Source organism: Panicum virgatum, chromosome 9N (assembly GCF_016808335.1).
Source record: "Panicum virgatum strain AP13 chromosome 9N, P.virgatum_v5, whole genome shotgun sequence".
Lineage (NCBI taxonomy): Eukaryota > Viridiplantae > Streptophyta > Magnoliopsida > Poales > Poaceae > Panicum > Panicum virgatum.
Genome location: NC_053153.1, coordinates 54,976,913 through 54,990,436, shown reverse-complemented (window position 1 = coordinate 54,990,436; position 13,524 = coordinate 54,976,913). Strand labels below are relative to the sequence as shown.

Below are 13,524 nucleotides of genomic sequence, written 5' to 3'. Positions count from 1 at the left end.
CAATGGATATTATAATTAGAGTTGTTGGATTGATGGTCAGATATTTCTGATTTTTGTGAAAATTTTTAGTATTTCTCTATATTTTTAGAGTGTCCACCTAGGATCCTAAGTGGCTTCACGTGAGGTTTTAAAAAGAGCCTTCAAATTGCTCAGATATTTCTGATTTTTGTGAAATTTTTAGTATTTCTCTATTTTCTTTTAGTGTCTACTTAGGATCCTAGGTGATTTCACGTGAGGATTCAGAAGAAGTCTCCAATTTGTAATATGTAATAGTAAGATAGTGGTCCTACAGGCGTACGGGGTGTATATGCCAAAAGGATTTGTATATATTTCACGCAAGTATAGGGTTGCCATGTCATGTTAAGGATAAGTACAAACGATCCTATCATTTTCAGGTTAGCTAGCCTCTGAGCTTGTACGCTTTTTTTTTTTTTGTTGCTGCGCAAATGCAGAGCCTTGAGTTTTTGACTTTTTACGCAACGGATCTGATCGATGACAGAACTGTTCGGTTGTTTCGTCCCGGAACACACAAGCACGTTAATTTCAGAACGCGCGTGCATGCACCGTCTGCAATTTCAGCACGCGCGTGCATGCACCGTGTTCGTAGTACCCATGTACTAGTATTATGATATGAATATAGAGTTATACCATATCATCGGTGGGTCAAATTTGGCAGGGCAACAATCGAGCATGCTTTAGGGGACACGGCCCTGCCAGTCTGCCACCAATCGCACGTTGCCGCCACTGCACCATCGTACTACAGTATACATCGGCGCCGTAGAAAAAGTTTGCAGGCGCCGCCGCACAATGCCAAATCCGTCACCTGGTATATATATTCCTCTATTCTCCGCGCCGTGTGCTTCACATCGCTCTAACCGTGGTTTGCACTCCAAGCTATAGATGTTTGACCGGTTTATCCACGACTAGGGTGAACATAGGCTTTGTTTAGGTCCGAAAAATTTTATGTGTAAAGTACTGTAGCACTTTCGTTTATATTTGATAATTATTGTCCCGTCATGGGTTAATTAGGCTCAAAAGATTCATCTCGCAAATTATAGTTAAATTATATAATTAGTTATTTTATTTAGCTATATTTAATACTTCATGCACGTTTAAAGATTTGATGTGATGGGGAATCTTATAAAATTTTGGAATTTTGAGTGCATCTAAACAAAGGCCGTAGTATACATAACTGGACCGCAATTTCTTGGTTTCGTCACTGCAAAGCAAGCATCAACGAATCTAAGGGCGTGTTTAGTTCGCAATTTTTTTTGGGTTTAGCTACTTTAGCAGTTTTGTTTTTATTTGATAATTAATATCCAATCATGGACTAATTAGTCTCAAAAGATTCATCTCATAATTTACAACTAAACTATGCAATTGATTATTTTTTAAACTACATTTAATACTCCATGCATATGTCTAAAATTTCGATGTGACGGAAAATCTTGAAATTTTTTGGAAACTAAATATGGCCTAAGTTACCAAGGCACCAAAGTTTTTTTTTCTTCAGATCGACAGCAGCCGACTTTTAATGGCATGATGGCCTATATGCTGCATGAAAAAGTCTCATACTGTCATGCAGCCATGCAAGGCCTTGTTTAGATTCAAAATTTAAAATCCAAAAGATTTGTAAATCGTCTGCATGGTGTATTAAATGTGGTCGAAAAAAATCGCATTACAAAAATGAACTGTAAATCGCGAGACAAATCTAATGAATATAATTAGGTTGTGATTAGGCACTAAATTGCTACAGTAAACATATGCTAATGACAAATTTATTAGGCTCATTAGATTCGTCTCGTACTTTACAAACGAGATTTGTAATTAGTTTTACAAGTAGTCTCTGTTTAATACTTTAAATGTGAAAAGATTCCCTTTCAAAATTCCAAAATGGGAGAACTAATAAACACACACTTAGAAGGCAAACAATTGCATGATTTGGAAGGTATTAATAATCAAATAAAACCGTCGAGATTTGGAATGCCCCATTCAACTAGTTATTTCATAAGGGAATCTTTTTTCTATATTTGTAAACATAACAACACGCGCTGCACAGCTGCTAGTCTAGGAAAATAAAGACTACTTGCGCGACAAAACAAGAATGTATACAAATGGAGTGCCTCTGTAAACATATAATTCCTTAACCTCCTTTCCGATTGCACACAGTGCTTCGCTTCGCACTACCACGCGCGCGGTCGTCGCATATATAGATGGATGGACGTGCGGGGAGGAGCAACGCGGCGTCGTCGTCTTTCTTTAATTGCCAGAGCAAACACAACGTTGCATCCGGCCCGTCCGCATCAGGTTGCTTTCGGTGCATTTGAGATCTGCCGCGCTGCATGCGGGCAGCGAGAGAAAAAGGTGACCCCTGATGGCTTTTCTAGGTTAAGATGCAGTGCATGATTCCCCTCTCATGATTTGTTTTCGTACTACGGGACCTGGGCCGTGTTTGGTTGCAAAATTCCAAATTCCAAATTTTTTTCCGGCACCTGCATGGAGACTTAAATCTAGACGAAATAAAAAACGCATTGCGACTACTGTCTGTAAATGGCGAGACGAATCTAATGAACCTAATTAGTCTGTAATTAGATGCTAAATTGCTACAGTAAACAACCTCTAATGATGGATTACTTAGCCTCATTAGATTCGTCTCGCGATTTACAGACGAGTTCTGTAATTATTTTTATGATTAGTCTATATTTAGTACTTCAAATATAAAAAATGCTTTTTTAAAAAATTTACGGAGGCAACCAAACACGGCCCTGGTGGTGCTTGGATGAAAGCAAGACTGTAATAATGGATGGATCTACCCTGCCCGAAGGAGCTGCTACGAAATGTATTGAATTTGAAGGGCTCTTCAATTATTGTACCGTGTCTTGTGTGCTTTTCATGTGCAGCAATGGTGTTAACGGAAGAAAAATGTCCCTTGATTGTCCCGGTGGACCACTTCATCATGCAGAAAAAGGTTCTCTTGCTCTGACCTACTATTGAGTAATTTTTCACCGGATGAGCACTGAACATCGTGTGGCGAGTTGAATATTGTCTATTGCTAGTTTGATTTGTCTCCGCAGATGGATGAATTTATCAAAGAAATCCCCACATCCCATGCGCAATCAGTCGTTGGCATCAGCCATCAGCCCACACGGTACGGCGAAAGCTAGCCATTGCATTCGCCCGCCCACATGCGAAGGTGAGGAGAAACGGACATGCCCAACGATGGAAGTGGCAGGATAACTTTGAAGTGTTGACCAGGGCCCGGACGGCACACGTACTAGTACAGAGAAATCTAGCAATATTTTTTTTTGGCAGACACACCACACCACATGCGCAATCGTGCAATCGGCAACGCAAACGGGTCACGGCGGGGGGACCACCGGCAAAGGAGCAATCAAGGCCTCGTTTGGTTCCACCACGCTATTCCATTCTCTCGCATGCATAGTATATTAAATAAAGTCTATTTGCAAAAAATTTTCAGGAATTGGTGTAATTTTTCGCGACGAATCTAATGACAGCAATTAATTGATGATTTGCTACAGTTATACTACAATAACCATTCTCTAATCGCGCGGTCAAAGACCTCATTATATTTTTCAGGTCACTAGCGTAGGATTCTGAAGTTAGTTTTTAAAATTAACTTTATTTAACGCTATAATTAACGATCAAAATATCACTATCTTCTAACATTCATAGCACGCTACCAACCAAACAAGGCCAAGCAACAGCTCGACGCACGCTTGGCAGCGTTCGCTCCCAGTGCCGGAGCACGGACAGCACGCGTCGGATCCCGATCGGACGGCCTCGGGGCGCCGTGCAGACCAGCAAAGGCACAGCTCAGCCGAAAAGCGCGGAGCCCCAGGCGCGCGCACGGACACGCCAGCGCCAGCCAGCCAGCACCCACGCCGCGGGCAGGGAGCGCGCACGAGGGGGTCCGGTCGGGTCCCCAGCCCCAATCCGATCTCCATCCACCCCGGCGCACGCGGGCGGACCGTGACATGGCCACGCCGCATTGCCGGCTCCGCGCCAGGCCGCCACGGCACGATCCCATGAAGTCCCATCCGCTCGCATCATCCCGCCCCCGCCGCCCGCCACCCAAAAGCGCACGGGCGAGCGGTCGCCGGCTGGAACCCGGCCCGCCGACGCCGAGACATCAATACCGGCGGCCGCCTGGCTGCTGCCGGTTCGTGCGGGCCGGAGGCCCGGAGCACCGATCGGTTCGCGCTACGTCGAGCAGCGGTCGATCGGAGCTCTCTCCCTTCGGGCTCCCCGTCTGAACGCGCTGCTCTCGACCTGCGCCGGCAGCGGCACCGCACCACATCGAGCCTCACAAGAGTATAATGGGCGTGTTTGGATTAGAGTTATTTGGACTATAGCTAATTAGCTCAAGTAAATAGTCCTTAACATGTTTGGATTCAAGAGCTATTTGGCTTTAAAAGCATCTTTTCCCAATCATTGGAGCCTTATTACATCTCTTGCTATTGCTATGGTGGGCTTCACCTGAAATAGTTCAAATAATCACCTTTTGGGTGGAATAGTTTTTTGAGGTAGGTTATTTGCAAATAGCCAAAAACTAACTCTCATATTTGGATATTTTAAACTATTTTGAGCTATTTTAGACTATAAAAATAGCTCTAGCCCTCGGAACCAACCACGTCCAATAGCCAGCATCACCAACCTAACACGAGGGGGAAAAATGACCGGGAGCAACGGCGAGCACACAGTGGCCAACGCTCGGCTCAGCGCGGAGACTTTTCGAGTCGCTCTCTCGCTCGGATTGCTGCCGCTAAAAAGGCAGCGCGAGGTCGCCTCCGCTGCCGGGCGACGTGGACGGCCGCGTGAGCCCGCTTGTCCCTCGCTCCCAGTCCCCTGCCACATGCCAGCCGTGGCCGCCGCCCGCCGCCATGGCTACTACTCCCCCACGCACGCACGCACGATCGCCAGTCGCCACGCCACGGGCCCCGAGCCGTTCCGGCGGCCCAGGGGCGGCGGCGGCGCGGCGCGGGGGCAACCGTCCGGTCTTCAGGAATTTTCCGGGAAGATGACTTCGCCGTGCCGCGGCGCTACCGAGGTCCGTCCGTGGTTTGGTTTGGTCGGGCGAGTAAAAAACCCGGCAAAGTGGCCGCTCTATGTACGGTCGTTTCATTAAAAAACTGTCATGTCTAAATCACTTGTATTGCATGGGGAAAATGGGTACCACCACACTGCTAATGGTCACCAGTGGTCTAGTGTACGGGTACACGTCAACTTTGAAACTTGAAAGTGTTTGGTAAAAAAAATTAATGGCTTGATTTCAGGAATTGAAAGTCGTGTTGAAATTATCGGGCGGCAGTTACCCGAGAGCTGAGCGCCGGTCGGGTCAAAAGCATAAGGCTGGGTTTAGTTTCCAAAAAAAATTGCACAGTATTTGTCACATCAAATTTTTTGACATATACATGAAGTATTAAATACAGTTGAAAAAAATAATTAATTACATAGTCCAACTGATTTCTACGAGATGAACCTAATAATACTAATTAATTCATGATTGGACATTAATTATTAAATAACAATAAAATGTATTACAATAATCTAATCCAAATTTTTCACCAACTAAACACCCCCTAAGCTGTCAAGCAACGTCCCAGCTGTGAATTCGTTAAGCAACGTGGCGGTTACTTCTTTTCTCCGGGGTCCGGGCGACGAGGTTTTCCGTTGTTGCTGACTTGAGCAGTGATGTCGATGACATCAGCACCTGCGTTAACCCCCGTGGAGGCGTAGGCACATTGCTTCGCGCTCACTGGCCTGCACGTCGTAATAGGATTATAGCGACCCGTTTCCACCTAATTCTTTCACCCATGCGTGAAAAACTAGCACTGGTGATGTGAAACAGGTCAACCGAGGCGATACGGTGAGGCGAGCAAGGGTACGATACGAAGCAGCACGTCACGCAGATTAGAAAAAAGGGGAGAAAAGGGTAGAAAAAAAGGGGCTTCGAGAGTGGGCACTATAAAGCTTTTCTTTGGTTTGGGGCTGTATATTTGACCACTAATTTAGAGTATTAAATAAAATCTAATTACAAAATCACATGCAGGACTCGTGGTAAATTCGCGAGACCAATCTAATGAAGCATTTGACCGAACGATTAGATGACGGTCACTGTAGCAAAATCATGAATTACTTACTGTCATTAGATTCGTCTCGAAAAATTACACCCATCCGTGAAAAAGTTTCGCAAATAAATTTCGTTTAGTACTTCATACATGCATTTGAAAATTTCATACATAAATTCGTCTTTTCGTGAAAAAAATTTTGTGAAATTTTTTTTTGTGATGTAAACCAAACACGGCCTGGGGAAGAATGCTGCAGGTGCACAGGAACAACGAAGAAAAAAAAAGGTGGTAATGGATCAGCAAGGTCACACGCGCAGCAGCGCGGAGCAGGCAGTCGCTACCACTGGTGTGTTTAGATACCCCAAATTCCTCCTAACTTTCCAAATTTTTCATCACATCGAAACATTAAATATAACAAATGACCCATGCATGAAGTACTAAATGTAGATAAATAAAAAAACTAATTGTATAGTTTTGATGTACGTTGCGAGACGAATCTTTTGAGCCTAATTAGATCATGGTAGGACCACAAACAAACAAAAAATGCTATATTGCTACAGTTTCTTTTCGGCGCTACGGTACTTTTTCCATGCGGGGCCGTTTAGTTCCCAAAAATTTTCACCCAAAAATTTTCACCTCCCTTTAAACACATATATGAAGCACTAGATGTAACTAAATAACAAAACTAATTACACAGTTTGGATGTACATGACGAGACGAATTTTTTAAGCCTAATTAGTGCATCATTAGCCATAAGTGCTACAGTAACCCACATTTACTAATGATGCGGTCAAAGGCCTCAAAAGATTCGTCTCGCGGTTTCCAAGTGAGTTCTGAAATTAATTTTTTAATTAGTGTCCGAAAAACCCTTCCGACATCTGGTCAAATTATTGACGTGACACTTGGACCAAAAATTTTCACCAACTAAACACACCCTAAACACAGCCCCAATCCCAAATCCCTCTTGAGAAATTACGACTGGTAGAGTAGAGCCCATCTCTGAGCGCTGCCTTGCTGGCTCTGCCTCACCTCACCTCCCTCCAGGACCCTCTCTCATCTCTCCCCTCCTCCCGGTCTGGTTGCTTCTCCTGTAGTTTTTTTGTTCTCTCTCGCTTTGCGCTTCCGCTCTTCATATATCGTGTGGAGCGGAGCGGGTGCTCTGATCTGTCTGCCTGTTCTTCGAACGAGTCTGGGAGACTTGGAAGGAGGAGGGGGAAGCAAAGCGGAACAGCCCATCTTTTTTTTAGTATTTTCGGTTCGGTTTCCTGGTTGCTTCTTTTGGATCCCGCGGAGGAGCCCACCGTTTCTACAAAAACCCAATCTTTGCTGCCCTCTCCGCGGCCGAGATCGATAGGTTTCCAGATCTAAGGCCCCCTTCCCCTGGCTCGGAGATCGCGGGCGCAGCAATCCGGCGCGCTGCTACTAGGGAAAAATATCCTAGAAAAGGTAATTCCTTTTTTTGCTTCTCCTCCCAATGCAAGGAAAGTATGGTGGACCTGGCGGTCTTCCTCCCTTTGATCATGCAATTTGGGTGCTAGATGCGCGGCGGCTCCTCTTCATGTGCGCCCCCCTTTGATTCCAATTGCAGATTTTGCGGGTGCGACGGGGCAGGAAGAAGGTATATTGGGGAACACAAGGGTAAAGAAATGGTCTTCGTGACCAAGTGGGCGATGGGGCGGTGGCGGAGATGAGGGATGCTATCGGCTGTGATGGATTACTTGAGATCTTGCTGGGGGCCGGCTTCGCCGACCGGGCCCCCCCGCAGAGGATCGGACGCTGCCGGCCGCCAGGACGGGCTCCTTTGGTACAAGGACGGCGGGCAGGTCGTCGACGGTGAGTTCTCCATGGCCGTTGTCCAGGCCAACAACCTGCTGGAGGACCATAGCCAGGTGGAATCGGGGCCGCTCAGCGCAACGGACCCCAGCCTCCAAGGCACCTTCGTTGGCGTCTATGATGGGCATGGTGGCCCGGAGACGGCGCGCTACATCAATGATCATCTCTTCAACCACCTGAGGAGTAAGGCCTCTACTGCTGCTGAAGTTCATGCTTTAGATCAAATAACAATCTAGCTATGCTATCAGATTTATGATTGTTACATCCGGTATTGTGATATGCAAGTGTGTATAGTTGATGCTGATTGCTGTTAAATAAAGATATTTGCCATTTCGGTGGATCTTGATTGTATGCGTGCATTGCATAGAATGTTGTCCAATGTGGAGTAATACTATGAAAAAGCGCGTGCAAATTTAAATGCAATCATGTTTAGACAAAGGACCAACATTACCCCTAAATTCAATGATGATATAATCACAACAGAATTTATGCACATCATTGCATGGAGTAGTGCGATAATTATAAAACTGCTAAAAGTTATTGATGATTGAAAATGGATAGTGTCTTCTGTCACATTTTCTAATTATATCATAATATGTTTTAACTGCTTACTTATTTTCATTATTTCATATATGCCTTTTGCATGACAAACTTTGTTTTTTCAGGATTTGCATCCGAGCACAAGTGCATGTCAGCAGATGTGATTCGGAAGGCTTTCCGAGCGACCGAGGAGGGGTTCATTTCTGTAGTTAGTAGCCAATGGTCATTGAGACCTCAATTAGCAGCGGTTGGCTCTTGCTGTCTTGTTGGCGTGATTTGCAGTGGAACTCTATATGTTGCAAACCTTGGGGATTCCCGTGCTGTTCTTGGGAGACTGGTGAAGGGAACTGGAGAGGTTTTAGCAATGCAGCTCTCAGCAGAACACAATGCATCCTATGAGGAGGTTAGGCGAGAGCTGCAGGCAGCACATCCTGACGATCCCCATATTGTTGTCCTAAAGCACAATGTTTGGCGTGTGAAGGGCATCATCCAGGTATAAGAGCTTTAACTATAATTTCATAAGATAAAAGTTCTAGTTTTTGTTCATTCATTCTTATATATCAAAATATTTTGAACAGTCCTAAAAAAGTTTCTTGTAACCTTGTATAGAAATTGCAATTTTATTGTTGCATTTTCTTGATTCGCTTGATGTTATGTGGTCCCATTTGCAGAGCCAAATCATGTGTGTTTATAATTATTCTGCAGTCATGGACAATCCTATTTTCCTTTCTCAAAAAAACCCAACAGGGTGTATAATATGACAATGTTGTTATGAACCATGGCCAATACGTTGTAAGGTGTTGAATGCAATTTTCTTATTGCAATCTCCAAGTGAACTTAATGTTAATGATGTGCCTTAAACGGATGTTGCTGTGTGAGACACAAGATATGAATAGGTGCATTTTGTAGGTTAATTATTTTGTAGATGATCTGGGTCGAGTAGTAACTGTTAAGTCAAAAATTTCAAGCCAGTTACTTCTGATGCTTAGTGTGTACAAGGGACTTCTGTTATGCATTGCATTTTGAACTGCTCTGCATCAAGGCATCTCATATTGTATGATGATGATTTGCAGATAACAAGGTCAATTGGAGATGTATATCTGAAGAAACCGGAGTTCAATAGAGAACCTTTGCATGCCAAGTTTCGCCTTCAGGAAACTTTCAGGAGACCGCTTCTTAGTTCTGATCCAGCAATTACTGTACACCAAATACAGCCAACTGATAAGTTCATCATTTTTGCATCTGATGGACTCTGGGAGCATCTTAGTAATCAGGAAGCTGTTGACATGGTGCAGAGTAGCCCTCGAAATGTATGTGTTCTTATCTTATGTTTATCTTTCTGTATCTTGGTTATTTGGAGATGCAGTGCTAGTTTATTTTATTGTTTGCCTGCTTAAAACTACAAAATAACTTTTTTCCGTAATTTAATCATGCTTTGAATGATGTTCCTGGTGAGGTAGATGGATGTACCTTGTTGTCTAGGAAATTTGAGAGTATACTATCTGTATGTCTTTAGAAGCTTCTGTTCTAAGTTTCTAAAGATGTAACGAGTTCTACGATAGTGTAGTATAGTAGATGTAGGCCATGAGTTTGAAAATTGTACCAGAGTAAGCATTTCCTCCATTCTAGGTCTTTAAGCATTCAAGTTTGTATGGATCTACTATTGCATTATTGGTGATTATTGTGTGTAGCAAAATGTGTAATACAAGCAAACTGCTCTGTGGCTTAGTTCATGCAAGTTTGTGTTCTTCACCTCATACTGTATTAGACCATTTCCAGGATAATCTGGAATGTTATGTTATCTTCATCTTCTACAACATTTTTTTGTGTCGCTTGAATCTTTGGTGATTGAGATGAGTATCTACTCGTGTAATCTTGATTATGGACAGTATATATATGTCTGCATGTGGACATAGTAAGATGTTTAGTTGGTGGATACTCCCGACAATGGTATTGTGTCCAAAATGCAACGCTGACCACAGATTTCTAGTGCATGTGGACATAGTAAGATGTTTAGTAAAATTATGAAATACTTCCCGAGACAAATCCATGCATGACTTTCAATCTTACAGATCTAAAAAATATTTTGACTGCATTTGTGTCAAAAAGGCATGTATTTGTGTTGGGTGGGAGTCTCATGTGTAAATTTGGCAATTTGCATTCAACTTGAAATACAAATGATCTATTTTGTGACTGCTTAGTCTATATTTCTCGCGCCTCCCCAAAGGTACTGATTTTTCATAGCAGTCACGTTTGCTTTTCAAAACTTAACTTAATAGATACTACAGTAGCTAAATCAATGTCATCCTCAGATGCATGCAGTCATCCCTTGAAACCTTGACCACTACATTGAAATTCTATCAAAAGGTTCTCCATCATGTTCTTCTGTATTCTTGATGTTCTTTTTTTATATAATTGTCTATAATTTAATTAGGATAAGTAATAGTCATAGTGTATATTGCAAGCCGTGCCCACATCCTAAACAAGTCTGGAAGTATTTTAACAGGCAGAAATAGTGCAACCATGAGTCCACAACTTCCTTATTTGCAATTTCTTTTTGTTGCTTTATTGCTCTTACAGATATTACTTACGTCGCAGGGAATTGCTCGAAGATTAGTAAAGGCTGCAATGCAGGAAGCAGCGAAGAAGAGGGAGATGAGGTATTCCGACCTCAAGAAAATTGATCGTGGGGTGAGGAGGCACTTCCATGATGATATAACTGTCATCGTGGTCTTTTTCGATTCAAATGCCACGGCAACTGCTGCCTGGAGCAGACCCACAGTCTCCCTACGTGGGGGCGGTGTTCCAATCCCTTCCAACACCCTTGCTCCATTCTCAGTTCCCACAGAGCTAAACAGCTCTTACTGAAACCATACTGGAGGTGAAAGGGGGCCAGGCAAGAAGATCAAAAGAAAGTAAAGAAAAAAAAAGAAGAAAAAAGAGCAGCAGTTGTGATCAGCAGTAGTGTATTTTGTCGTCTGCCGTGTTCTTGTAAAACCTTTTTTAGATTCTCAACCTGGCGACTAGCGTACTGATAGCAAGGTATAAGATTAGATTATTCTTAGTTTTTTTCTTCTCTTTTTTTTCTTACCCTTTAGATTTACTCATGGGATATCAGGTGGCTGTACATTCTCCGGATCAACTTGTGATAATAGTTCATCGCCCCCTTCTTTTGCGCACATCATGCTATACTGGTTGTCCAGCACATTGAGCTCAGCTGATGGTGCGTGTTCTCCCTGGACGATGGAAGCCTTGGCCTGCTGGGCACAGCTCAGGTTCATCGACAAGGCCTCTCCTGTGTTGATATGGTGAGGCAAATGATTAGCAGATTTACCATTTTATAGAACAAAAAAAGGTGCGACGAAGTTGAGAGCGGTGCACACAGGGATGCTTAACGGCTGCGATCCCAAGTTAAGTTTTAACTAGTTAGGATCAAGAGAAACGAAAAATTAGAGGGGGTTTCGTTAGAAGACTGAGAATGATTTTAGTACTTTGTTTTCTTTTCAACTTGGTCCTCGACCCTTGCTTGTCATATTCAATCATCGATAGAAAATAAAATATATCACCATTACACAAACACAAGCCTTCCCAAATTGTTTTTTTATGAAACACAGTACAGGTGCAGACGTTCATATGCATGCGCACACATTCATATCCATGCACAGACATGCAATTTACTCCTATGATCATCTCCGCAAGACTGAGCTGGTAGACCCTCAAGATTGATAAAGTCACTACAGATGTTTCATTGTCGACGGACATGTCACTACCACCGAAAGAATAGCGCTGGTTAAATGACAGGTTCCACTATAATGAACCTTACCAGTAAGCTACATTGAGTTGATGCTAAGTTTATATGTAGAATATGTTACCTAACCATTAATTTGGTGGAAAAATGAATTATAATGTCAACAAAAAGATGAATATAAAAATGAAAAATAAACTAAGTTGAAACCACAACTACTCTTTTTTTTTGCTACGCAAGCTGCTAATTTTGAGCGATCCAAGATCCAACAGCTCCTCAACACCCCACTCAAAATTACAAGGTTTTCGAGAATCAGATAAGTCAACAGAAAAAAGATAAGTTTTTTTTTTGCGAAAGAGAGAGCTTTATTAATCATGATCAGAAGAGTTTACATCTTGAGCAACGACTTGCTCGACACACGCTGGAACTCGCTCTCTCCATACAACGCAATGACGAAAGGGGCTTGGCCATCTGCACTAACTCATGAGCAACACCGTTTTGCTCCCTATCCACATGCCTAAACTCAGTTCCTGGCAGCTTGCCGGCTTCCTCCAACGCGTCCCGAATGATGAACATGGAAGATGAACGTTGGGTACTTGGGTGTGTCAAGTACTTAATTACTGCGGCGCAATCCGATTCGACGATCGCTGGGTACGGGGCCCAATCGGCTGCAAGAGCTAGACCCTCTCGAGCGGCCAGCGCCTCAACCTCTTCTGCCAATCCAGCTTTGGAAAGATATTTCCATCCTGACAGGATCACCCGCCCCCTATGATTCCTGATGATAACGCCAATGCCAGCTTCGCCCAACGCCTCCGAGAAAGCTCCGTCAGTATTGATCTTCACCCAGCCCGACCTGGGGGGTATCCAGGGTTGTTTGGATGGCGCACGCTCACGTCCAGGGACTGTAGTTCCTATCACCGGCGATTTTTCTTTAATATCCTCCGCATTCCCCAAACGGATGTTAGCCAGAGTGTCCCAGTAGCTGGTCAGGAAGCTGACCGAACGCGCCATGGGATGCCATCTGCCATTATGCGTTAGTTCGTTACGCACAAACCATGCCCTCCAAAGGATCAGCAGCAGTTGAGCCGCTACCACACGTTCCAACCTATCCATGAGCAACAGTAACCACTCCGGGCCGTTAAATGTCAACATATTCTCAGCCGGCATGGCCTAGAATTCCCTCATCGCCTCCCTCAGGGCGACGGCATGGTCACAACTGACAACCGCATGATGTTTAGATTCATCTTCTTTTCCACACAAGTCGCAAGTAGCCTCCTGGGCAAGCCTTCTTTTCTGCTTATTGCACTTGGTAGCCAG

The 13,524-nt window shown here is 43.8% G+C and overlaps 1 protein-coding gene across 2 annotated transcripts; it reads left to right on the top strand.

The window, feature by feature from the left end:
• Positions 1-7,042: 7,042 nt before the first annotated feature.
• On the top strand, positions 7,043-11,651 carry LOC120689806 (probable protein phosphatase 2C 72). 2 transcript variants are annotated; one of them, XM_039972215.1, is made up of 5 exons: positions 7,043-7,535; positions 7,678-8,105; positions 8,588-8,955; positions 9,536-9,772; positions 11,043-11,651. In XM_039972215.1, the coding sequence occupies exons 2-5, from the start codon at positions 7,784-7,786 to the stop codon at positions 11,328-11,330; spliced, it is 1,215 nt and encodes a 404-aa protein (XP_039828149.1). In that variant the 5' UTR covers positions 7,043-7,535; positions 7,678-7,783; the 3' UTR covers positions 11,331-11,651. The 2 variants fall into 2 exon arrangements, with proteins under 2 accessions (XP_039828149.1, XP_039828150.1); XM_039972216.1 differs by having other exon boundaries at positions 7,046-7,535; positions 11,061-11,651.
• Positions 11,652-13,524: the final 1,873 nt, after the last annotated feature.